This window comes from Astyanax mexicanus, chromosome 10, assembly GCF_023375975.1.
Source record: "Astyanax mexicanus isolate ESR-SI-001 chromosome 10, AstMex3_surface, whole genome shotgun sequence".
In the NCBI taxonomy this organism is placed as follows: Eukaryota; Metazoa; Chordata; class Actinopteri; order Characiformes; family Acestrorhamphidae; genus Astyanax; species Astyanax mexicanus.
In genome coordinates this window covers 53,889,229-53,916,682 of record NC_064417.1, presented here as the reverse complement: position 1 = coordinate 53,916,682, position 27,454 = coordinate 53,889,229, and the positions used below count along the sequence as shown (strand labels likewise).

At 35.6% G+C, this 27,454-nt stretch overlaps 2 protein-coding genes across 7 annotated transcripts in view; one reads left to right on the top strand and one right to left on the bottom strand.

Annotated features, from left to right (window-relative positions):
- tmem129 (transmembrane protein 129, E3 ubiquitin protein ligase) overlaps positions 1-27,454 on the top strand; it is a 203,309-nt gene that overhangs the window by 161,251 nt on the left and 14,604 nt on the right. The window lies entirely within an intron of this gene.
- Positions 417-26,941, bottom strand: csnk1a1 (casein kinase 1, alpha 1). 5 transcript variants are annotated; one of them, XM_022683626.2, is made up of 11 exons: positions 26,142-26,941; positions 24,457-24,563; positions 20,917-21,043; positions 20,331-20,429; positions 15,905-15,988; positions 11,545-11,684; positions 10,220-10,298; positions 9,177-9,251; positions 8,308-8,414; positions 7,285-7,433; positions 417-987 (listed from the first exon to the last, which is right to left on the bottom strand). In XM_022683626.2, the coding sequence occupies exons 1-11, from the start codon at positions 26,262-26,264 to the stop codon at positions 980-982; spliced, it is 1,098 nt and encodes a 365-aa protein (XP_022539347.1). In that variant the 5' UTR covers positions 26,265-26,941; the 3' UTR covers positions 417-979. The 5 variants fall into 5 exon arrangements, with proteins under 5 accessions (XP_022539347.1, XP_022539350.1, XP_022539352.1 ...); XM_022683629.2 differs by having other exon boundaries at positions 7,321-7,433; XM_022683631.2 differs by lacking the exon at positions 15,905-15,988 and having other exon boundaries at positions 26,142-26,940.

The following is a 27,454-nucleotide window of genomic DNA, read 5'->3' as shown; positions in this document are numbered from 1 at the left end:
GAAACACTAAAAACACCATGGCCATCATAGCTATAAGTATTTGTTATGAATAGTTTTGTCAATCAACATCTCTTTTTTTCTTTTTTCGAAACAGCAAAGAAACCCATAGAGTTTTACACATACAATTTTTCATCTAAGCAATTAATATACAGGTTTACTGAAGTGATGCCTAATTTATAATGAATATGCTTTTGTGGATTTCATTCTTTTATTATTTTTACTTCAGAATATCAAGTACAATAACAGTTAATGCAGCGTTCTAAAGAGAAATCTAGTAGTCACTAGAATATTTTCATCTTCACATTAGAAGCTCTTCTAGCACATATCAGCAGGCAGAACCTTAATTACCTTTTAAGAGGAAAAAGAACGATGTCTGCTTTAGTAATAGACAGGATTCTCTTAGAACAAAAACAGACGACTTTTCTCGTATCTTCTCGACTCTTCGCTTTACCGAGGAAAACAAAAATTAAAAATAATAAACAGGAGGAAACGATTTCCCATCTGAAAAAGAGAGTCTGACTTCGTGACAACCAGTGACATAAGACGAGAATGAGAAGGGAACCCGAGTCATTGACCTCAAAGAGAGAGAGAAACTGAAGGAGAACATTGGCATATGCACAATTATATCCTCAGAGAATCAACCATTTCCTAAAGTCTTAAATTTTTGGGTAAAAAGGGGGAAAAAGTCTTCAGGGACAGGATAGAAAAGGCTACAGCTTCGAATTCCATACCAAGCCTGCTCTCTTTGTGGATATAGTATATACATACCAATATATAGATATATGCAGAGCATGTTATCTATATATGCTGAATATATATATGTGTAGTTTATGAAACAAAAGTTCTTTAACAGGAAATCTGTTGCCTCACAGTGCCTGGCAGGTTTTGGTGAAATTAATCCGAAATGCCAAGGTATGATTGAAAGGCAATTCCTGCTACGACGCTCTTCTGCGCTGCTTCATTAGATCCCCCAGAACGCTTAGAAACCTGAGAGAGAGAACAGAGAGAACAGAGAGAGAGAGAGGGTTAATCAATAGCGAGGAAGTGATCGATCGTTAATCAGATTAGAAAGAGATTGATTATTATTTGGATTATTAGTCGAGCTTTAGCGGCGGGTCACAGCCGGCTCTGTACCTGAGGGTTCTCACACAGAAACCCACACAAGACCGGGCAGGTCTGGTGGGTGCAGCTACGCCACGTTTTCCACTTATTCACCTCAGAGCTGGATTTATTAGAACACACCCAAGCTGCCGGCACATTCTCATCATCATTTTACACCATTTCCTACGTAGTTTAACACCCCACTACTATGTCAAACTTGTGCGTAATTTCACTGCAATGTGTACTCAGTGTACGTGTAATAGATGTTCTCAGATAAAACAACAATAACAATAAAATTAATCTTGACTTGAACCCAGTTAAACTTAAACAAGTGTTTTTTGGTTTAAATATAATGAAAAACCATCCCAGTTGCTAAAAACTTTTAATACAGTATTCTGAGCACTCCAACAGCGTGTAATTAACTCCACAGGTAGAGGTAATATAGTACTGAGTGTAGGAATTATTTAATGAGACGCTAATAGATAGAAGTCATAATAAACAGTATTATAAAAGTCTGATTTTACGGTTCAAATGAAACACAACATTAAGTGTTGAAACAGCTCTGGTATCTGGTGGCATCTTCGTTAGCATGAGGGCTCTACTGTGTGAGGTTGTGGAATGTAAAAATGTAGTGCAGAATAATAAATGTAGGAATTGTTGATATTGGAAATAACCTGCTAAAAAGACAATATTTTCTGCGATTTTAATTAGTTAAAATCATAAGAAAACATAAGTGCTGCCGAAAGTTTCCAGATTAATTGTGCATATTAACGTGTTAACACTGACTGCAATGGATAAATAAATAAATATATAAATAAAAGGCTGAGACTGAGGGCAAAATAACTATCACTACGAATACAATTAACCTGTAAAGTCTAGTTAGATTATTTAAGGCTCATTTTCATAGTTTTGTAGAAAGTTTTGCAGGAATGGATGAACCAGACAAAATTCTAAATAATCAAAATTCTAAAAATGTGAAAGGGGCAGCATAATTACGACCTAGGTTTTAACACAAGTTGAAGTGTGTGATTTAATATTGCAATCTACAGTAATTTAATGAATATTCAAACAAAAATAAAAAAAAAAGAAATAGAAACCTTGATTATGAAAATATATATAAAAAAATTTAAATCTTTATGAAAAGTTTTTGGTGAGAATGTTTAATTATGTTATCTTTTTATCTGAGTATTTTAAAAAATATGTATTGTGGTGCAGTCTCTTTTAGAGCAGATGAATCTGGTGATTTTAGCTAGTGTAGATTCTGTTGTGCTCTCGTTTGTCTCATTAGCTCTTATCCGTTATAATTCTGCGTTTCTTTGGTGTTGAGATGCGTCAATAAGCAGATAAAGACGATTTTAAGAGTTTGCTGTTCTGGGATCCCCATGTTTGCAGTAGATCTTCTATCAGCACCATAAGCAGCACCTCTATTGTTCAGGTAATGTCCTGTTGAGAACTTATTTTTGTATTAATATATGTGGCTTTGCAGGAATGGTAGCAGAAGCATACTGACACTATAATATTTTGTCCTATTCCCACTCAAATACATTACTGCTTTTAAATTCAAAATAAATAAATATATTACAGACTGATGAAGCTGACTGATTGAAAAAGAGCATTTGTGTGAATCACTTAATTGAATGAGCAGATAAAGACTCGAGTTTGCTGATAAAACTCTGTTATAGCCAGAAAAGTTTCTGTTGGGACCTAGCAGACCACTTTTTCTTTTTAAATAATAAAAAATAATAATATCTGGCTTTGCAGAAATAGTAGCAGAAGCACACTGATACTATTTATTATAATATCTTGTCCTGCTTTCAACTTTAAAAATTAAAAGTCTTAAGGACTGCTGCTTTATCTGATGATAAAGCTGACTGATAAAGTGAGAGCATTTATCTCAATCAAATGAGCAGATTAAGAATTTGAGTTTGCTTTTCTTATATCCCCATATTCGCAGTAGCTCCTGTGTCAGCACCATTAGCAGCACTATGCTTGCTAGTGCTGGGCAGTATGGGAAAAATCATGCATCACAATATCAAATTTTTTATATCACGATAACGATATATATCATAATATACCACATTCAAGTATGTTTTCAGTTATTCTTCGAAAAATGACAAAATAATATCATTGCTTACTTTTTTTCCAACTTCATTTCAAAGTGACATTAAACCAAACTTTCACAAATGAGAATTACTACCTTTTAGTGCAGCAATATATATGTGAATATATCAAATGAAAACAGATGAGGTAGATGCAGTAGCAGATTTTTTTAAAAGAACAATACGTCTCCATTGTTCAGCTCTCATGAGTTTAATATCGTAAAGCACATCGCAAACCGGCGTATCCCTGCGTGACCCTCAAATAACTTAAAGCAGCGTCACGTCACAAAACCACATTATGAAGCTTTTATTGCAAAGATTAATTTATTATCACTTATATAAATCGAGTTTATGCAAAGTGATCACGGTAAATACATTTCATCGTAGCCTGCTTTATATATTTGCATGAATAATTGATGAAATTACTGTAGAAACGATAGAGATGATAGAAGGTAAGTAGCACGATAGACACTTTTCACAATATCGTCCCCACGATATATATCATCATATCGCACAGCACTAATGCTTGCTCAGGAAACAAGTAAAAGCTGTTATAGGCAGAAAATAGAAAACCATATATAAATATAATATCTTAATAATATTAAGGACTGCTGCTTTAACTGATGATAAAGCTGATTGATTGAGGAAGGAGTAACTCATGTTAAATCACTCAATCAGGATAAAATTAGCAGGAGGAAACCAAGCGAGGAACCAAGACTCTGAAGGGGAACCCGTCCTCCTGTGTTGCATCAGTTTCCTTAAATAGCAGAGAGCTGTATGTAAACATTAAATGACTAAAAATGAGTAAATTTATCAAATAAATATGAATATAAAGGACAGAAGTGAAGCTGTTTGACATTTAAACTGCAGGAGCATAATTCATCTGTCCTATATTCAGGTAGCCATCAAACAGCCACGTACTGCTGAGCAGGCAGCCTGCACACGGATTAGGCCAGCGCCGGCACCGCGTCACCGGCAGCTACTATTTATAGCCCCGGCACTTTACCGCACCTACCCTCCACCAGCACAGAGCACAGGCCTCAGAGTTACTGCTCCTTCTGCAACGCTACAAACACTACAGAAACACTACTAACTCTAATAATATTCAATAACTAAGTAGAGCAGGACTATATAATCAATATCTAACTATCATAATAAATAAATGATTATCATATCAACAAAAAAGTATAGAAAGAATATAATCAGTGATTAATCATTAAACTAAGTATCACTGTATTATAAATTAAATACTATTTGAATAGCATAAACAGTAGAATATGCTGTCTGAGCTGATGCACTATTCTGTCTGCATGCAGTATTGGGAAATGTCTTTAAAAATACTGCAATATAAATTGTTTACCATATCACTCAGTAGCTCCATCAGTGTGCATGATTACGTACAATCAAGATTGTTGGCTTTTATATAGTTCATATAGAAATCAGAATTATATCATATCGACCCAAATTAAGCGTTTTTCCAACCGTTAATTCGATCAAAATCAGTGGATATATAAATAAAATAACCTGTCACGTAAAGTCTTAAAGGGTAACTAAACCCCCAGACTTTAGCTGACTATCCTAAACTCAAATTTGAAAGAAAAAATAAAAATGTGAGGGGTAGTTTGAGAGAGGCACTGGGTGATGTATGGGTTTAGGGGCGGGGTAGGACGGAGAGTTGATTGGCTGAGCAGCAACAGCAGCAGTGTGCCTCTAATAGCAGCGAAATGCAGATGGTTAGACATCAGCAGTATAAAATTGTTTTTTAAAGGTTAGGAAATTTGAGCAAGTGTACTTTGTGAACAAAATATATTCAGACTAATATCAAAAGATAGTATCTGACGAATAACAATCGGACATAAAAAAAAAAACCCAGTTAATTTATAAAGCATTTCAGAGTAAAAATACTTTAACTGATCCTGGATCTGCTTTTTCACTCCAAAACCTTATATGATACATACGAGTCATTGTACACAAGTTTTAAGTAAATATATATAACAAAATGACTTTGGAAAACACCATAATGGAGTTTACAACAACAGTGCATAAAAGGAATCTAACAGAACTATTTTTATATATATTTAAAGGCATAATTAAGAAGTGCAGTTCAGTTTTTTGCTTTTTATGATGAAGCACACCTGATTTTACTCCCCTGGTACATTTATATGGTTCGGATTGTCTGTAAGAGCAGGGAAAAGTGTGATAAACTGTTTATTGATTGATTGATTGATTGATTGATTGATTGATTGAAGTCACACTTATACCTCTCTAGAAACTCAAATATGCTTTACAAAAATCACCTTTTCTCACACATGCAACTATTTACACTCAGCACTCTACCACTCAACCAATCACACACTGCGAGAAGAGGCAGCCAATTGTGTACAGCATACTCTCAACCGGAAACCACAGTCAATATAGTGTCCAATTAATCTGACTTCCATGTTTTTGGACTGTGGGAGGAAAAACCCACACAGACACAAGGACCTCATCTCTCTTAAAAATCATTAAACACAAAATCAGTTATCGGTATTGTTTCAGGTACCTATTTTTCTTTGTATTAAACTATTTTTTGTTTACTTACTCAAACCAGCAGTTCTGAATAAGGTGATTTTAGAAGGATGAGAGTGGTGTGAAGGCGCTCGATCCCTTTGAGTGTTTTGCTCTTACCAAAGCATTTCAGACATTTTATTAAGACAAAGAATCAACAAAACAGTGTTAACAGTGTTAACTCAGGGGAAAGGAAGGTTTTAAGCTACCACGGCAGGAAAAGTTTAGGAACAGAGGATTAGGAAACAGTAAGTCCCCACATTTTTCCCCCAATTTCCCCGAGACAGAGGCAGAAAAAGGAGGTATAGAAAGAAAGAGAAAGCGAGTCATAATTTCAGATTCACAGAAAGATTAAAGATTATGAAACCACCCTTCATCCCAAAAAGGAATACACTTTGACAAAGTTAGTAGTCAAATTTCCCAAGGACGTCTTTGCATCTGCAAGACAGACCAAATTGATATTTTATTTTTTTATATATTTTATTTATCTCCTGAAACCATTTTCCCCTTTATCTCTAATGAATGTTTGGGTGGGGGGAAGGTTACTCCAAATTCATCATTTAAAGGGGACCAGTCACGCAGCCAAACAGCTTTGTGATTAACTGTTTGGACCACTAAAACAAACAATTTATAAAAAAAATAATAATAATAAATAAATAAAAATTAGGGTTTTTCGTATGTCTTCAAAAAGGAGACCGGTGGTGCTTTCCTGGTCCATTCCCTAATTAATCTGTGATAGGAAGCTGAAAGTAGCTTTTATTTAATTTAATTATCCATTCCGCCTTAAATACTGCAGCCTCTGTCATGTGTTGCACCATTTAAGGTGGAACAGGAAAAATACACAGCTACTGAGATTGAAACTACACATTAAACTATGGTAATATTAGGGTTGTCATCATTTCTAACAAGGAAAATACTTAATTTTTGTGCTGTGCTAGCTATATATATATATATATATTTGAAGGTTTGGAAACATTTTCATGGGTTCCCCACAAACGTGTCTCCATTTAAAAGAGAAATTAACAGACTTTCCAATAGTTTATAATTTAATTTGCACAAATAATTTTTACTACAAATAAATAATCTAACAAACACACATTTCCTTACTTTTTGTGCTGTTTATAAAAAAAAAGGATACATCCCAGGATGTATTACACATTAAATACAGAATTGAGGCTAAGGTTAAATGTACTTTTTTTTTTTTTAGTTACGAGAGTGTTTGTGGTTACATTTCCGCATAATACAACATGTACTTAAATCTAAATATTCCCAAAAACGTCCTAGTATTTCATACCGGCTTCTTTAAATCTCTTTAACCCTTTAACTGTTTAACACAGGGGTGTGTCTAGTCCTGTATAAAACAAATGCTTAAAATACAGAGAAAATAAATAAATAAAATACAAAAAATAAAAATAAAACACATTAAAGCGTGACTGTTCCCCTTTTTCTGAATTTTCACTCACATTCTCACTTTTTTTTGGCATCTATTTTTTTTTTTTTTGCACATAAAAACGTCACTTGGCTCTTTGCTACTAACCTTTCATGTTACTCTTGGGTTTGTCAGTTTGCTTGCCTGTGGGGGTTTGTGCCTGTTGCCCCTGTCCCCCTGAAGACGCTGCCTGTTGTGCTGCTTTCTGCTTCAGCATGGTCCAGTCAAACGTGTAGTCATACTGATGGTTCAGAGTCCTAAAGGAGATTCAATTACTGTGAGCAGTACAATAAAACACAGAAAAACACGCAGGAGAGACGCCTAAACATAACGTCTCTGGAGAAACAAAGCACTGTACCAATACCAACACACCATCTACAACACCAAACACTTACTAAATCAGTAAACAATCAATACACTGTATGAATGCATCGCTTTGATGACTACCACCACCATGCTTTAAAGTTTGCAGGAGACTTTAAAAAAAAATGCCATTGGAAAAGGACCAATACATTACATTACATTCTATTACATGATAAAATTTAAAGCTGCTGATAAAAATACAAAACAACCAGATTAAGAACTGATTCATGAAGTTTTACGCAAGATTTACATAACTGATTTATGTTGCCTAGAATATTTAAATACCAGAATACTCCACTGCATGAGGAAGAAAAACTAAACTATCCAAGAATATGGAACGTTACCACAAATGTGGCAAAAAAATATTATTATTATTTTTATTTTTTACAAATGAATAAAGCTCTGACTAGAGAATTAAAAAAAATTGTCATGTTAGGCTTTTGTTTCTTGTTTTTTTTTAACAATATATAGGTTTATATATAGAGCTGCAACTAAAGGTTATTTTGAAGTTGACAAGTCTAAAGATTGTTTTTTTGTGATCAGCCTAAAGTTATTTTAAAAAGTTCTAATCAGAAAAAGACAACAAAACTTATTTCACTAAGGTCAAAGGTCAAACTACACACCACCTTTAAAAAGCATCACAAAAAAGGGTACACCAGCATTAGGAGCTGTATTAGAACAGTTAACGAGACAATAAAAAGTATCCAGATCTGGATTAACTCTCCCTAAACATGGTGCTGTGGGAACGTGTGTAAAGCAGACGGGTACCTGAAGAGAATGCGGAACAGCTGACGCAGGTACATGTAGTCAGGTGCTTCCTCGAACCGCAGGCCGCGACAGTAATTCAGGTACATGGCGAACTCCGCGGGAAAACCCTACAAAAAGTCCACGAAAATTAATCTGAGGTTTTCATAGGCCTGAACAATCCATAAATAATAACAATAACAAATATTTAATAATAATAATAATAAAAGCAGCATACAGTCTTATCTTAACATAAAGTGAACAAACAAACAAAAAATATTATTAAATCTCTTTATTATCTTTAGCTTATCTGCCTGAACAAATATTCAAGACAAAAGTGTGGAAAACGAGCACATTTTACCAAGAATTGCTGTGTTAAATGTTGGCTAGTTGACTTCAAATTTACTAATATATAACTTAAATTTCTGAATTATAAGGTTTAAACTAAACTTCATAAAAAAAAAAAAAGACATCAATAAATGACAGATTACATATTAAACAAAAAACACGGATAAAGCAGATACTTATCTTTATTTCTCATCTTTATCTCTTCTCTCTATTTATACCCACATTCAAAACAAAAACATATTTACTTATTTATTTTGTTATTCCTTTTCGTAGCCATTTTGCTTTCTTTCCAAGTTTTGCTCAGTTTGTCATTTTTTCTCTCGTTCCAAATTTTTCCCCTCTTTTTTATTTGGTATTTTACTTATATAATCATTTTTATTATATGCACACTGTTCACAGGTATTAGAACTTATTTTAAATACTAGAGCTTAAAAAGTTCTTTGAAAAGCCGGGATGATGGCAGGCGAATAAAAAAAAATAAAAATAAAATAAAAAATAAAAAAATAATAAATAAAGATTGTATCCGTTACAAATCATACACATACCTTACACAACACCTCGACAGGAGTGGACATCTTTTTCTCACTGATCTTCTCGTACTTCTGTTTCTTTGTGGCAGCCTGTGCAACAAGCAGGAGGGGGAAAAAGAGGGCAAAATTAATATCTGAATTTTTGTGCAGCAAAAACCAACAAACCATCGATTATAACTATGAAATTTGAATATTAATCCAATATTCAAAAAATATGCTGACTAAAAGACTGTTTATGATATCTTTAAAGCCCCACCTTGCACATTTTTTGTTTACAAAGATTGATCTCAAAATTTTAATATTTTTGTTATATTTAATATAAATTTATATTTAATAAGTGAGTACACAATAAATTAGCAAAAATAAAGAGCGCTCTGTTTGCAGTGATTCATTGGTTTTAAGGAACTGATTTTAAATACAGGAACAGAAAATTAGCTCTTCCTTTTTTGGGGAGGTCCTTATGAGTGCCAGTTCCATCATCATAGTGTTTTTGAAGGTCTTTGCTTTGACTGCATTTGAGGATAATTTAAAAGTTCTTGAAATTCTTCTCTTTGGATTGATTGACCTTCATTTTCTTAAATTACTATTTTTTTTATTTAGTCGAGTAGTTGTTTCTTCTCATAATCTGCATTCGAACATTACTGAAATATTCACTATTCACTGTATACCTGTAACTCTACCTCTTCACTACTTTACTTTAACTGATGCTCTCAAACACTTTATTAAGAGACAAGAAATTCAAGTAATTAACTCTTGATGAGTTCAGCACAGCTGTTAACTGAAAGCCGGAAGAGTTTGGACGACTTTAGTATAAATCTATAATACAGAACATTTTAAAATAACTTTCAAACTTTTGACTGGTACATTATCTAATTTTCAACACAGTGCATTATTAATATAACGGCGTGTTGGATCACTGCCTTCTAGAGAAATTGTGGTAAAATTACTGTTTTTATTTAATATATTGCAATATTGGAAGAGCAAAATATCCCAATGTCAGTTTTCTCCCAGTATCAGTCTGTACTAAACTAAATGTAGTGATTCTTCCTAAACCTTACCTTCAGTCCTTGCCAGGGCAGGCTGGTTCTGTTGAAGTACATCAGCACATAGCCTAGTGATTCCATGTCATCCCGGCGACTGTTGGACAAAAAGCATTATTACACACTCGTCACCTGTAAAATCCCAATGATAAAACATTAAGCACTGATCAGCCTTATTGTTTTTAAACCCTGCCTTCAAAAATAAACGGCTTTATTAAATATAATAGGTAAAATATAAAGCTTGAATCAGCATACGATCAAATTTTCTTATCAATGCCTCATCTAGCTAGAGGTTTTTAATAGGGCTGAGGTTCTGAAAACGTATTGCACGTAATAATAAATCACCAAAAATTCAGAAGGGGAAAAAGAAAATTGATATCGCGATATTCTTGAAAGCAGCTCATTTTGTATTTTATTTTGCTATTTACTTAATTTACATCCTGATTTTAAGTGTTTGTTTGCAGTTAACATGCACTGATATGCTATGATACACTTTAATTTTGCTGAAACATTGGTGCTACATTATTTTATTTATTTATTGATTTTTTACACTACTATTTTATACAAAATTATGGTCTTGGAAAGTTTCAGGTAACTGCTTTCAAAATAGACAAATGTTTAAATTTTTTTTATTTTTACTAAATGTATGAAACTCATTTATACTAAATAAAACTAACATTTTATTTGCATTAGTATATTCTTTAAATTAATTATAAGACATTCTACATTTGTCATTTCACCAAGAATATCCTTATTGCAAAAAAACACTACGACATTAATTTAAATCCATATTGCACCATCTCTCATTCTGAAATAGACTAATTTCAGACAACCTGGGACAAAGTAGGTCATAATTTGTTTGGATTAGCTATAAAAAGGCCGGTTATTCGTGTTAAATCAGTTAGTGTTAGTGTTTAGCTAACTGTACTATTTGAGAACGTTCTAAAACTGTTAAATTAATGGAATAAATACTCTAATGCACTCTAATGCAGTTAATCTGGGTGTGAAGTATTAGAAGTATAAATTAACTTTATGCCGTAGCCTATGTAAATGTCCGATGCCAGAACCAGGAAATATAAAAATGTGTCACAGTCAGCAGCAGCTGTGATTGGTCCGCTGAGCCGCGCACACACATTCCTGCATTCTTGGTATAAACTGCATGTGAAGCGATGGAGAAATATATAAACGCGGGTAGCTGCATAGGGCGCTCGCACAGGCTGCACCACAGACAACGCATTGACTTGATATACATCTAGAGAGAACCACAAATTCTGTATAGACTCATACTGGATATAAATATTAAAATATAAAGCTAAATAATGAAGTATGGGATGTTCCTGCACCTCTGCTCAATGCCCAGATGTGCGTTGATACTGGCATAGCGAGCAGTGCCTGTGAGGTTTTTGTCTTCTCTGTAAGGAATGTGCTGTCGTGTCCTGTTGTCCCGGTATTTTTTGGCCAGCCCGAAGTCGATGAGGAACAACTGCAACGATAAGAAACAGAACAGAACTGACATTATAGCAAAATTATAGCTAAATCATAGCTATATACACCCTCCCAAATCCCCACTAACACACACACTATCATCATCCTGTAAAAACTGAGCTTAAATTTAATCAACGTACCATGGGATTAAACCAGGAGAGTAATGGACCAATCATGAGTGCCCTAGTAAAGGTGACTTTTCTTCCAGAAATCAGTGGAACAGTGAGTATCGTTCATGCCTCAATTTGGGCAAGACGAGTTGAGATATGTAAGGAATGTAATCAGACTAAAAGAGGTTTGAGCGGAAAGTAAGTCAAACTACATAAACTACTTAAATCTCTGCAGCTTTTAGACGTATAATTAACCTTTTTTATCCACATCCGGCTCTCCAAGACGCATCAAACAACTGAAACTCAGGACAACCCAATCAGTAGTAAAAACTAATATACAACAAGCAAAAATGTGCATAACCTGTCCCACAGAGCAATCAATCAGATTTTAGTCTGACTAATCAATCAGACACATTAAACTAAACATTATTTTTTTTAGTAAATGCATGTGGTTAAAACCTGTTCAGAATAAAATCCTGATATTAATATCACAAAATAAACAGGCTTAAACAAACACTGTCTAAAATAAATCACCCTTTTATTCCTTATGAACTTATTTCTGGAGAAAATAATGATGTTTCTCACGCCTGTAGTTCAGTTTCTCTAATCTGAATCAATAAAAAGAAAAGGACCATTGAGTTTTTAGGCTTTTTTCTCGGTCACATGACATCATTGCGGTGTTCAGTAGCTCCTCCATTTCCACTCGCTGTTGTGTTTTTAACGTGGATCTCCGTGGAAACACCCAAGCACCCAAAGTGTAATTACGGTGCGCAGCAGTGGACAAATATCTATTTTATTAAAGGCAAGGAGACGAAACTCAGATGTGCGTCCGGGCGGGACTAAAATTACCGGAGGAGCACGGAGTTCAGAGAAAAACAGTAGATAATTCAGCCTGTAATTTACTCAGAGGACGTCTGAGAAAAACACGTTCATGATTGTTCCGGACAGAAACAAAATCACAGGATAAAAATAAACCCAGAACCCCCTGAGAAACTGATCCCATCTGGATAGGTCTTTAGGTTGACTTTTCACACAAAGAAAACAACAAAAGTGCTGCAAAATGCATCACAACAAACCACATGAGCATAACCATTCTCTCCTCTTATTGGTCAGGGCTGTGTAGGCGGGGTTAATAAAGTAAATACAGAAAGATGGTTGTGTTCTGGACTAGCTCGTATTTCAGTGCAGCTAAGCATGGAGCAGCAGCAACAGAGAGGCATTAGTGAATAGTAGCTGTAGTAATAGATCAGGTTAATCTGCACCTGAACAGCCGTTTAGCCCAAACACAAGGAGTACATTTGGAAGAGGTTTGGAAGAAGACTGAGAGTGCAAGCGAACTAGAGACATAAGTAATTACAAAATCTATTGATTAGTGTGTTGAGAGCATGAAAATTTAATTCAGATGATTAAATTTGAGGAATAAAAGCAGCCAGGATCAAGCAAATGCTGGAGTGGGTTAGCCATGATGCTAACAGTGGGGCTGAGGAGCATTAGAGTGCCAGATTTCAGTGTCAACTCATGGTTTGAAGTTATAGACCTAGTAGCTATGATGCTAACAGCCAGGCTCCACAGGATTGGAGCCGTGATGTGAACAGACAGCATCATCCATTTATGAAAAGCAGTAGAAATGCCAGGAAACTTAACCTTTTAAAACTGAACTGACTTATAGCACCAGAGGGTGAGTGAGAGCAAGCAAACCATGACGACCAAGTCCACAACATAAAATCACATCCATCAAATCCCTCCTATCTAAATTTCACAGGCCCTCTACGCCTGCATGGCTCTTATGAACTCATCGTGCAGGATAATCTGATGTACCATAGATAACCAACAACTAGAACACGATTTATATCACCTGACGAGTTACTCCACCAACACCATTTCCTTTTTTATTTTGCGAACACATTTTTGTTAGTTCATGTTTGTTTAAAAAAAAAAAAAAAAAAAAAAAAAACAGTGCTGATGATGCACAAAATTTTTTTTATATCTTTGGAACTTTTATTTTGACAGTATGTATGTTATGAAGCAGTTTAGTGAAGCAGCTACCAAAAAAAAGGTCACAAGCTTTGCATTCAACACAAATCTGCTTAAATCAGTCCTGTTTTACTGAGACTTGTGTGTACAGATTTTACTACGTTGGCTAAACTAAGTGGTAGTAGGGTAGTCGTCTAAAATTAGCACAAAGTCAAAAATATACATTAAGCTAGAGCTGGACAATATATTTTTATTTTATTTTGTCTGAGAGTTAAAACACAAATAGTGTATAGTATTATAAGATTAATATTACTTTTTGCCATATTGCCCAAGAGCTATATCAGTATGTATACAAGAAGGGTGGCTTTTATCCTGTTGATACCAATACCGGAATTTTATAGTATATAATACTATACTATTTCTACAGTAAGCAGTTATTTAGCAAGATATTTAGTATGTTGTGACCTTTTTCAGGTTAGTTCAGGTCTGGATAAGAATGCTGTAGAACAGGGTAAAAATTTATTTTAAAATGTAAAGAAAATGCAAAATTTTCTTTACAAACAAACAACTTCCCAGATGATCATTTCTCTTTCACTAGGAGTTGATAAAGTGATATAAATGAATGAACAGCTCTATTGAAGGGTAAACGTTAACGTTAAGGCTACAGCATACAAAGACAATTCAGACAATGACACATTTCCTACTCTGGGCCAGTAATCTGGGAACGGCCCTTTCCTGTTCCAGCATGTGTGCACAGAGCAAGGTCCACAGAGATATACTCTGAAGAACCTGGGGTGTGTGTGTGTGTGTGTGTGTGTGCACAGAAGCATGCATGCAACTAACAAGTAAGCCTTTGCACTTTGAGTCCTACATCAGGCTTAAACTTCAGTACTAAACTACTGTAGATCGAGCTCTTACTTTATACATTTTAGTTATCTTCTAAAAAATCCATTAAACGCACTGCAAAAACTCATCACTCCACACTGTGGCTGACAACAGCTAAGGTTGCTAGCATTACTCAGTGAGGCAATAAACCATTATTAACTCTTACCACTAGGGGTGTAAGCATCTTCGCACAACGTATTGCAATGGAAAAAAATTACTATGTGCATCATGGGAACATATGACTGAACGTTCTGTTTCTGAAAATGTTATGCAGTTGCATTGTTTAAAGCACCAGGAGGCAAAACGCAGTAGTGCAGGCCAGAGAACCAGTGGGCGTAAGCAAAAGACAGGGCAGGCATGTGTCATTCATTTTCAACTAAAGTCAATCACAAAAGCGCTTAATTTTTTACGCATTTTTTTTTTTAAAGTTATGCGTCTAAACTTCACAAAAGGTTTTTGACGCTTATTTTTGACAAATATTACAGGGAGAATTTATAAAATGGTGCATTTTTTATGTTTTTAAACAATTAAACAAATATTCTCCATATATTTTTCAGTCAGAAATAGCTCCAAATCAAAGCGTGAGCAGAATGCATCGTTACACCCCTACTTATCAGCTGAACATACGTTTAAGAAAACAACATTACTGCTAGTTTGGTCTAAATTCAGACGATGAACAAAACAACTACCACCATACTGAACCATACACGGCACACGAGTCCAAGCAGTGTGAGTAACGAGTCCACACCTCTAGCGCAAATACACAGCAGAGCAAAGCAGATATACACCTCTGCCAAGTTGTTTATTTAATTTAATAATAAGAGATCTGATCTGTTCACGTTGTTGCAGATAAAACAAATCCAGTGTGAGGAAATTATATATAATAAATGTTCTTAAACTAAAACACAGCTTTGTGAGCTTTGTGTCCATTTTGTTAATAGAACCCAAACTCAGTTAGCTATTTATCCAACGTGGCTGATTTAATGCAAGTACACAACAATCAGCCACTTCATTAAAACCAACCAGCCATAACTTTAGAACCACCTTCTTGTTCCTGCATTAACTGCCCATTTTGAAGTTCCACAATTGACTAAACAAACAGTCCGTCTGCGTCTGATCAAGAAGGCGGTCCTAATGAAACGGATGGTCAGTAGACGTTTATAGCTAATCGCTGAAAAAGAAAAGAAAGCTAGAAATGGGGGGCAATCAAAAGAAAAGTAGGCAGCATTAGGCAGTTGTGGGTTCAGACCTGGTTTAATCCTGAGAAAGATGGATCCTGAGAAGAACTAACAGCCAAGCTTCTTTTCCTCTTCCCCACTGGAGATTCTAAACACTAAACAGACAATAGAGGGTGCAGGGCATCAAACAGTATTGCTGACAACCACATGGCCAGCGCAGACAGGCAACACCAAGGCTCAGAAAAAGAACGGAAGGAGGAGAAGTAGTAGAAAGAGGGGAGGAGAGAAAGACTAATGCCATATAGTTCCTACACCAGAGTCCCAGTTACAGTACTGATAGCTGGTAGCTCGTTCGGTTGCCCTGGGCACAACTACAACATGCCAAAATCAAGCCACAGTAAACAACAGTAGAAACACTGCTCTACCAGATATATATTTTATATATTTCAGATCAGGGCAAATATATTTCAATTTCAGATTGACGTTACTGGCCACATGTTACACGCAGTCCAATGTCACAGGGTGGGCGGGAATTGATTTTACAGGAAAAACAACATCTGCATCTTATTTTCACAATTTTTTAGCATTTATCTTCTTACAAATCATTCCCACGTTTTGGTCTAGAAAGTGTACAAGCGGCTAAGTACAAAAAAAAACCTTAGTAAACCGTGTCCAAATTTGTTACGATTCTGCAGTGTTCAAACACAATGTAATCTAACTGAGCCAGCCAATATCTCTTATCACTATCAGGCACCATAAAATAAACTGGATCATAATCTGTGAACAAGTGTGAACATTTGCGTAATCTTAGCTTGTTAAACTATTGTTTTGTTATACTGTGGGGAAAAGTCTACCCTTGCAAAAAAAAAAATAGCAAAAAGACTGACTGTCACGGTAAAACATTATAAACTTCTTACAGTAAAATGGACATGACCTCAAATTCATAAATATTTTAGAGATTTTTTCAACAACAGCTGGAATTTATGCATTTCCAGAGAATTAACTTATTCTACCTATTCATTTGTGTTTGGAAGTCATTTTTTAAAAACTTTCTGAAGGTACTGAGCGTATAAACTGTTTTTAATAAACTATCTGAAGATAATGTGTGCATAAACAGTGTTTTTAATGAACTACCTGTGCACTTTCAATGTCTTCAGAGCTTAATTTTTAATATCAGGGCTCTCAGAATTCCACCAATGAAGTGTGGAGCTAGTTTGAGTTGTTAATGGTGTAAAAACAGCAATTTCTCTGCATGGGCAGCACTATAGCCTTAACACTAATATTGTGGCCTGTTGGGAGCATCGACTAAAAGCACTGAGTTTAGGAATGGGAGAGCGGAGGTGGGCTATTCGACGAAAGTTGTACTCATTATCACGTTTCACTACTACACCCAGGTCCATTTTACACCAGATTTCTCCTTTAACACTTTCTGGGGCCTGTAGTTCTTGTTCTTCCCCTCTCTACACTCACTGTCTATCATATCAGCCCCACTGATCATATATTTCACTCTGTAGTTATATAATAAAACCAGACTGTAGTTCTGTATCTGTTTCTCTGTATACTTTATTATTCTCCTCCCTATTTTCACCCTGTTCTTCAATAATCAGGACCACAGAGTGGTGGTGTAACCTGAGCATTAAAAACAGGCTGAAAGGAGGACAATAATAAATATACTGCTAAGGTGATGCTATGGTGTCCGTGGTGGTTGCTTTATCGTCGCCAAGTTGACACTTGGTGGCTGCTAAGGTGTTGCTATGGTATCTTTGGTGGCTGGTATGGTGATGATAAAGTATACAGAGAAACAGAGACAGGAACACAGCTTGTAATTAGCAAACAATAGAACCACAAAGTGAACTATATAATCTGTGGAGCTGAAAAGACAAGACCGCAAATGTAAAGACAATGTGGTGGTTTCACTGTGATACCAAAAAACGAGGTTGCTGTTTCATTATAGGTGTGTAGAGCAGTATAATATCAGGACAAATGTTGAAGAGTTTGTGAAACACCTGCACATCTTCAGTATCTTCAGTAAGGAAGAGGGTAGAATTCGCTGGCATTTAAAGGGAATCTATAGAATTTAAATGCAGGGGTGAAAAAATGTGAATGTGGTTTAGGAAGGGGGTTATGAATACAGGGACCAGAGTACACAAACAAACAAAGCGTGCAGAATAAAGAATGAGTTTATCTGCATTAAAAACACAGATTTGTTTAACCATCAGTGACAGGATGGAACAGTGCAAATCTGGCTCTGAATTTTGGTAGAAGTTGAATAAAGCAGATCAGAAGCAGAAAGGAAATTGATGTTCAACAGGATTTTAAAACCTATGAAACAGAAATAGTAGTTAAGAGGAGAGGAGGTACTGTAGGAGCTTTCTAGGAAAGCGTTTTCTAGGAATGTGATTTCTATGAACGTATTAGTATTTGTTAAAATGAGGGGAGGGGGGTTGCAGAGCTTTTGTCAGGAAGTCAGTAAGTGATGAATCTCTGAGAAAACTTTGCAAAAACTAGTGGAACTGCCAACTTGACAAATTAACTAAAAAGAAATAATTAATAAACACTATTTGGCCTTATAACTTCACAAGGGGGCGCTAGAGCAACAGCAAAAAGTTGTCCTGAACCAATGGCATACTTTTGTCCAGTCCTCTTTTTTGCGTTTGTTGGTATATAATACAGAATAACTATTTAGGCCCAATCCCATTTCTAATCTGTACCCCTACCCCTTGTCACCCTAAAAATTGTGAAACCCTTTATGCACCTGATAAGATATAGATATAGCAGTGAAGTGCTCTAGTTCAGCAACCTAACTGCTGCCGCTGGATTACTAGTACTAATAACTATAGGGCGTATTTTATCGTATGTCTTCAGAAAGGGGGCAGATTAACGTACATTCCTCAATTGCTCTTTGATGGGGAGCTGAAATTAGCTTTCATTAGCTTTGTTAATTTTCTGTTCCACATTAAATGCTGCAGCCACTGCAATCTGTTTTATAATTTAAGGTGGAACAGGAAAGTTATCTAGTTAGCTAGCTAGTAAGACAAACTGCTAGCGATGTTTTTTTTCTTGTTATGAAGAAAATGGCCATAAAACATTGAAACTACACATTAAATTATAGCAATACAGTGGTTTTTATAATTTTAACTTTAATTTTAACAAGGAAAATACTGAAATGTGAGTTTCTTTAGTCATATGTGCCAGTGCCATGTTGCCAGTGATTCTCATAGTCCTCTGTTTGGAGTGTTTCTCTGAACAATTTCAGTTTTAAAAGATCATGTAGCCCTAAAACTTCCCCTAACCTATCCCCCCAGCCTAACAAGAATCAGTACCCCTAGACCTGCACACACTAAACATAAAAAGATAAATAGAGATTGTGCCTAATTCAGGAAACATTTCAGCCGGAATATTTGTTGAGTTTTAGCTAAAGCTGTCCTTCCATTATTACCATTTGAATTATAGATACATTTGGACCTTAAAAAACGTCTCCAGTGGGTGAAGGTACTATCTTTTTAACTCAATACGTTTAATAAATGTTCAAGGATGCTGCAGAAAAAGGGGAGGAACGTCCATAGTTTGCTGTCCATTTAACAAAAACATCAACAAACAGTTCATATATTCTGTCTTTTTCAGGTTTCAACCATTCGTTCCAACACAACAGTTGTGTAGAAATGCTAAAACAAAGTCATCTGCATTACTTAACTACTCACTTACAATTAATACAAGTATTTTTTACACGCAACTCATCAAAAACAATGTTGTTTAACAGTGCATAATAATTATCTACGGGGTGGGAACAGTACAACAACAGTACACTATCTTGTAACTACACAAAAAAGACTAAAGAAGACCCAGATTAAATAATAAAGGCAACACACTGTATAAATCAATAAATAAAATGCTGAGTATGGCACTAATAAAACACATACACAATACGTAACTCTTTACTTTACTCCAGAAAGCTCTGTACAAATGATAATACAGGCTTTAAAACATCAAAATGAAGAATGAAGAGCTAATTTGTTTGGGTTTGAGGTTTTTCACCCGTCGGTGATACGGATACTGTTATACGACCATCTGACATTAAACTGCCAGGTCTTGGTTTAATACACATCATGCTTTAACTTTGCCAAATGTTGCCTGTCTGCAAGGGCTCAAAACACTTAATTTCAAACAATAAATGGAAAAACAAGCAAATAGTCAGGCAACTTTATGGACAGTTTGTATACAGAACTTATTAAATCAGGAGCTTATTGATTCTAAAAGATCATGCAGGAACAGTCCGATCCAAATTAAAGCACAAATAAGTACGATGCCAGGAAATTCCATATGCTTTAATAATATATATATATATTCAAACACTAATAATGTATTTACACAAATCCAGCCTAAACAAATCAATACAAACCAATCTTTATGAGCTAAAATGAAGCAAACAACAACATCAAGACGAAAACCAGTAAAGCCCAGCAGGTTTCCCTCTCTGAAGAGGCAGCAGGAGCTTACCTTATTACAGTGACGACCGATACCCATTAAAAAGTTGTCGGGCTTGATATCTCTGTGGATGAAGTTTTTTGTGTGCACATACTCGATTCTGCTGATCATCTGATGGGCACAAAGAAACAAAAATTGGGGTTTTAAGTAAACTGGGTAATTTAACAAAGACAAATTACTGCTATACACTTCAGAGAAACGGCTATATGCGATATTATAAAAACTTTAATGAGCCAATTCCAAAATTATGTTAGTAAAGACCAATTTGTACCTCTGCGTCGAACCTATGCCACAGCATAAGTGGACAACAAATGTATGTATACGATGCAGACACCCACACATTAACGCCTATTTGGTTTAAACTGCAGAGCGATGCAGAGTCGTGGACAGCTGCGTAGGGCGCTCGCACAGGCTATGCCATAGACGAGGACCATTTAGACCCATTTAGTTACCTATAGTTTAGACCATTTAAAAAAAGTTCCATGTATTTAGGCCATGTATTTTACCAATATTAAGAGTTTCAGGCATATAAAAACACCTTAACATACTAATCAGCCACCAATTAGTGGCTTTTAAATCAATTAACTATTAATTATACCTGATCTGCAAGCATTAGAACTGTTTTCATGGTGAATCTGCGGGAGCAAAAGTTGAAGAGATCCTCTAGACTGGGCCCCAGGAGATCCATCACTAGAACATTATAGTCCTTTTCTTGGCCATACCACCTGAAAAATAAACAACAACCAAAATCTTTAGGTCAGGAGATATCTTCAGTTGAGAAATCTAATACAAATAAAAAGGACAGAATCACTCAATTCCACTTTTTCTACTGAAAAGATTTACTGATTTACGAATCTAAAACTGGGTGTTGATATTGTGCATCTTTTTTGACTAAATACCATTTTGTATTTTACATATTCTATCTTACATTAGATCCATCTTATTGTTTCATGTTATTGGACAGTCATTAAAGCATCAACAAAAATATGTATGTATGTATTTTTACACATAATGGTTTATAAAAGACAGATGAGTAAACAAAAAAGCTTTTAACTGATCATTAAATATCTTTATTAAACATATTCACCTTAATAAAGATAATGGTATGCATACATTTGTGAAAACCTGAGCCAACCTTTAACCATTCTGGAAAAATCTTGGCCCACTCCTTTAAGCAGAACTGTTGTAATTCAGCTACACTGAAGGGTTTGAGGATTAACTGCACGTTTATGGTCTTGAAACAGAATCTCAATGGAAAACGTTGTGAAATCAGGACTTTGACTCTAGAGACGTAATTTTGATCCTTCTGATCCATTCAAATCTTGACTTGCTTGTTTTGTGCTTCTGGTCATTGTCTTGCTGCAGAACCCAGCTGCCTATTCAGACCATGATCTATAAAAACATCTTATCCTATTGCACACTACTAAAAATGGTGTGTTCTGTGACAAAAACAGCCAAGAAAATAAAAGAAATAAAGAAACAACTAAAATACACCTGATAGTCACTCTCAGGGTTATTTTCGTTAATCTACCTACGAGTACAACTACACTATCTTTGGCTCTCTGCTCTCTGACTGGATTAGGTTTAACTCCATTACCCAGCTCCACACGCAGGAGATCCCAGCGAGATCCGAGCACCACCTCTACTTCCCATACCTCCCATCCCCCACCATGTTCTACAGATGGCCTGTAGAGAGCAGACTGAGCAGCTGCATCCTCGCCCAGTTTGGAAATTGTACTATTTTGGAAAGACCCTCCAGCAAATTGTGAGGACAGCTGAGGATACCATCGGGGGTCTCTCACCCCTCTATCACAGACGTTCACAGTTCACACCTCCACACGATGCATCTGCATAGCCACCAGCGTAGCAGACGACCCAACCCATTGCTCACCCACTGAGTCTTTTCACTGTGGCCATTTAATACAATGTTCTGGAGAATTCAAGCCATCAATACTGTGACATTAAGACTATGCAACAGCTTCTTCCCCCAGGCATTCAGACTCCTCAACACAAAGGGACTAAACTTAACATAACTTAACTAAGGCCGTTCTCACTTGGACTTATTCATTTGGGTCAATCTGGATAATGTAATTACTTTTTTATGCAGAAAAACAACAACTTCCTTTTAAAAAAATGCGGTCTTGGTTTGGTCTCTGGAGCGGATCGATTGCGGTGAGAACCTGACCCACATAAGTGAACTGAATGTTTTCGCATGGTTTGGTGCAGTGTATTTGGGGATATTTAGATTTTTTTTTCCGTATATAAACCTTAACAAAGAGGGAAACACTCCTGTATTCTCCTGTAGTTTCTGGTCTAGTTAAACCAGACTTTCATTCGTTTTCACTGTTCGTATGATTTCTTTAGTAGTCGCAATAATACTTAACAAAGCCTGGTAATCACACAGATAAATACATTATCTGTCATTGCTCCACACTAAAATGCACTAAAAAGTGCATTAGTTCAGAAAACAACTTTACCCTATATTACTTTCTTACTATAAGCAGACAGAACATTCTCCAATGAATTGCTGTGAAACATTTTGGTGCACTTGTGTTTTTCCTTGTGTGAAAACAAATCAAATCCAACAAAAGGTAAAACAATTTAATTGAATGGTTTGAACCGGCCAATACCAACTATAAGTGTCAAAAATATTATTCAGTGTTGCACAGCTGCACTGTTCAAATGCCTATTTATTAAATACATTCTAAAATTAGTTAAAATGTGAAATAACTCAACAACTGATTTCCAAAATCACTCAAAATCACTCATTCATAAATACAAAGGCCAGAATAACATGATGATAATAAGGAATAAAGCTTACAAACAAAACACCACCACCTAGATCACCTATACATTATACACGTTAACATTTAAAAAAAGACACCTTTAACATAATAATCTACACCCTGGTCACATTAAAACATTTTTGCAGCTCCCAAACAGCAACTTCACAGCAATTTATGCAGTCAGTGAATCAACGCAGCTAAAAACAAACATTTACATGCTTAGTCTTAATTATCTTAGGTTCAGTTCATATTAAAGCTGGGCAATATTGCAAAAAAATAAATAAATAAATGAACTTATCAATATTGCTGTTTTATTAATATAAGTTCATGAGCGATTCATGATTACAGTTTAGGTTTTTATTTTAGGTTTTTATTATCACATCTCACTGCTGTAGATAACTGCATTCTTTCCACACATTATGGTAATTACGAACATACTGCAACTCTTGATGTGAATTTAACACCAACTTAATATATATATATTCAGTTTGTTTACTTTTTCTTGTTTTATTATTATTACATTCTTTTTCAAACTCTGTCTTTATGTGGTATACTCGACCAGGAGCAAATAAAAAAATGTATTGTACAAGGAAACTTTCTTACTGTACTCCCAAATGTATAACTCCTGCTATTAAGGGTTTAGTGGGAGAGGAAGAAGCCCCTCTAGATCACTAAACGTGAGTCGCAGGCACATTCTGGGTGGGCCGTGAATAACTTATACAAAAATAAATTAAAATACATTTTTAAAAAATCAAATACAAAAATGCTAAATACTACACGCTAAATCTGACTTTGTACTCGTCTTATATATTGGGGGGAAAGAGAGAGTTTCAGCCCTAATATACTCTGCATACAGAGATATAGAGAAAATAAATATCTAATTTTGTGGCCTTATTTATTTTGGGCAGTTTTTATATTTCATTTTTTTTATTATAGCAACATTTAAACATGTAGATCTCATGTTCCTCCTCAGTTTCTTAAAAGAACTGCTCTTAAATTGACTTTGCATGCATATATGCATGCTTAAATTGGTTTTTAGAGCATATTTTTCTAAAAAAAATTGGTTTATATTTTAGAAAAGTGTGTTGTGACTTTAATAAGCATAAGGAGATGTGTATCCTGGGTCCAGATGGGCTCAGAACCCCTGGATTAGATGCTGAAGAGCAGGAGGAGATCAGGAAGCTTGTTTTCTACAGCAGGCCGCCGCCATTTTCTCAGCCAGTGGAGGACATGTTGAACAAACACAACAAAAGAGGAGCGGCCATTTGCAGCTCAGCCTGAGACAGCAGCTAAATAACCTGCCATCCACACTCCCCCACACATTAATACAGCATAAATCACCGTAAACTCACCTGATGTGTGGAATCCCAACACCTCCCTGAAGGATTTTATACAGTTTGCTTTCATACAGGAGCTGAGGGTGTCTGGCTTTCTGAGACTCGAGCTTTACTGCGACCTCCTGATTATACACACACACACACACATACAGAGAACATCACAGAATCAGCTCTCTACCAGCTTAAAAACTCAATCCTCATTCAATACAGCTCTCAAATAACATCATCCAACTGTATATGATAGAATTATAGCTATACTACACCTAGAACTTACTGTATTCCATTTTAAATTTATTATATTAGCTATATTTTTGGTTTAAAATGTATGTACGTGTGTAACCCAAGTTACCCAGGTTAGCAAGCTAACGTTATCTATCTAGCTAGCTAACTGCTTAATCTGCTAGAAAACACTTTCAATTTCATTTCTAATATATATACACACACATCTATATCATTGTATATATAAATACACATCATGTAGCTACATAATGACATTCAGAACAAGTCTGCAATCATTTAGAGATTGAGAATAATAACATGTTTAAGGCTCTAACTAATAATGCAGCAGAACAAGACAAGAAACCTCGCCTTTCTCCTTTCTCTCTCTCTCTCTCTCTATTTCTGTGTGCTGAAAGCTAGGCTAGGCTAAAAAGAAAGGCCTGGGCCTTTTAAAGTTAGTCGATTGATTTGTTTTTATTCTTTTTATTTATATCATCATGATACAAGACAATATTATTACTATCTATGTATTAAGCGAAAAACAAAAAAATGAACAGCGTTAAAGCGTTTCTGTAATAATAATGAGTATTATTTATTATTACTCAAGTTAACTAGCTTATATCGATTGTTTCAAGTATTAAATATATACAGGTGAGTTAAACATACATACATATATATATATATATATATATATGTATGTATCAAGGATATGAATCAAGACTAATCAAACAAATGGCATAGCTGGATTAACTAATGTTGTATTTATGTTAGGTAGCCAAGTGATTCTAGTATGTGTGTGCGATAATGCTATTAAGCAATATCTAAAAATATATAGGTTATGTATGTATTCATATATGTAGCTATTGTGTGTATGTAGAACTAGTTTGCTAGTTGGTTAGTTAGATACTTTTGTTTTATATATAGTTGTTTGCTATTTAATCGTTTTTTGTAGTTAAACCCTATTAAGTAAGTTTAACAACTAGTTAACCAGCATTTGTTGCACCTTATAGTTTAATAACTAACTATGGATTAAGTTACCCACCACCTCTAGTAATAACAAAGCTAGCCATCTAAATTAGCTTTAACTATTTGATATAATGTTTTTACATTTTTAACTTATTTTAGGTTTTGCTTTGTTACAGTGTAAGTTAATGTAATTAGCTAAATAGAACGTAAAACCAATGTTGTAGCTAATAAACAGCTACAAATAAAATATTTCTGAAAGCTAGCTAAATAGATAGCTAAATAAAATATACAAATATCTAAATAAATACCCAAATAAATTAATAGCTAACTAGTTAGAAAACGCTTTGGCCTGGGCCTAACTAAAGCTAACTACCCCACGTAACCCAACTCAATACTTATTTAGCTGGGTTATAACTTATTTGTTAGGCTGCACCCGTATTTTACAGCCACTAAATCAACTTAACACGAGTATAGAGTTAGTTATATACCAATAATATATATTTTAAGTATCTTACCTCTCCATTTGTGATGTTTATAGCCAAGTAAATATCCCCAAACGATCCAGATCCTATTTTTCGGACCAGCTTGTATTTTCCACCGACTATAAACTCGGCCTTAGACCCGCTGCTGCTCGCCATGTCGCTCTGTTTCTCTTCTTTACTGAACAAATAGCTGAATTTGTCCCTTTTTTTGGATTCTAGAAGGTTATATATCTGTTAAACTTGAGATCATGCGGATTATTTTAAGATATTGTCTGGATTTAGTTGCAGTTATTATAGTTAGTTACTGCTCGCTAAGCACAAGCTTAGCTAACTAACCCTAGCTAATGTTACTGTAAACGGTTAGTTAGCTAAGCTAACCGCTCACTGCTCCCTCAGAAACACTCACAAATGTGAAGTAATTCTGGGTGTTTCGATGACATCTGCAGCAAAATTAGCTCGCTAAGAGTCTATATATTTTTAATCCAGTGTCGCTTGCTGTCGATTGCTTACGTAAATCCTAAGAAATAACGCTAGCTCAGCTCCAGCGCTCCGGTAACGTTAGCGTAGCTTAGCTCCGTTAGCCTAGCCTCTCCCGCAGAGGAAGGACACGGTCTCCAGGCCTGAACTCGACGCCTTCTCTAAGCCTCCTCACTCCGAGCGCCGCTTTAAGCCTCCAATCGAACTGATCCTCCGATTATTCAAACTCTCATACGCGAATTATCCGGATCCGATGCGAATTATTAAAGAAATAAAGCGAGTCGCCACTTTCTCCCCGAAGAGCAGCCCACTCACTCCGCCATCTTGTCGTTCTGCCGCTCCGCTCCTCTCGAGCTGATTAACTCCGGCTCTTATCCGGGAGCGATACCCGCCGCCGCCGCAGGGGGCGCACTGCTGCCTCACCTCAGCTCCCATTATAGACTAACAACACTGAAATCATCCAGACTGGATGTAACTCTTTTTCTTCCTTTCCTGATGAGTGCCAGTTTCATCCTAAGATTTTTTGATGATCTTGATGTGACTTCTACTCTTTAGTGATAAAACTCCTGTATCCGAGGACCTGTGAGTTTTTAGGCTTTTTTTCTCGGTCACATGACATCATCACGAAGTTCAGTAGCTCCTCCATTTCCACTCACTGTTGTGTTATTTTTTATTTTCACATGGATCTCCGTGGAAACCGTGGCGTGCCCAAAGTGTACAGTAATTACGGTGCGCGACAGTGGACAAATATCTATTTTATTAAAGGTCTCAGAGATGTTTAGTCTGGACGGGACTAAAATTACCGGAGTTCAGAGAAAAACAGTAGATAATTCAGCCTGTAATTTTCTCAGAGGACGTCTGAGAAACAC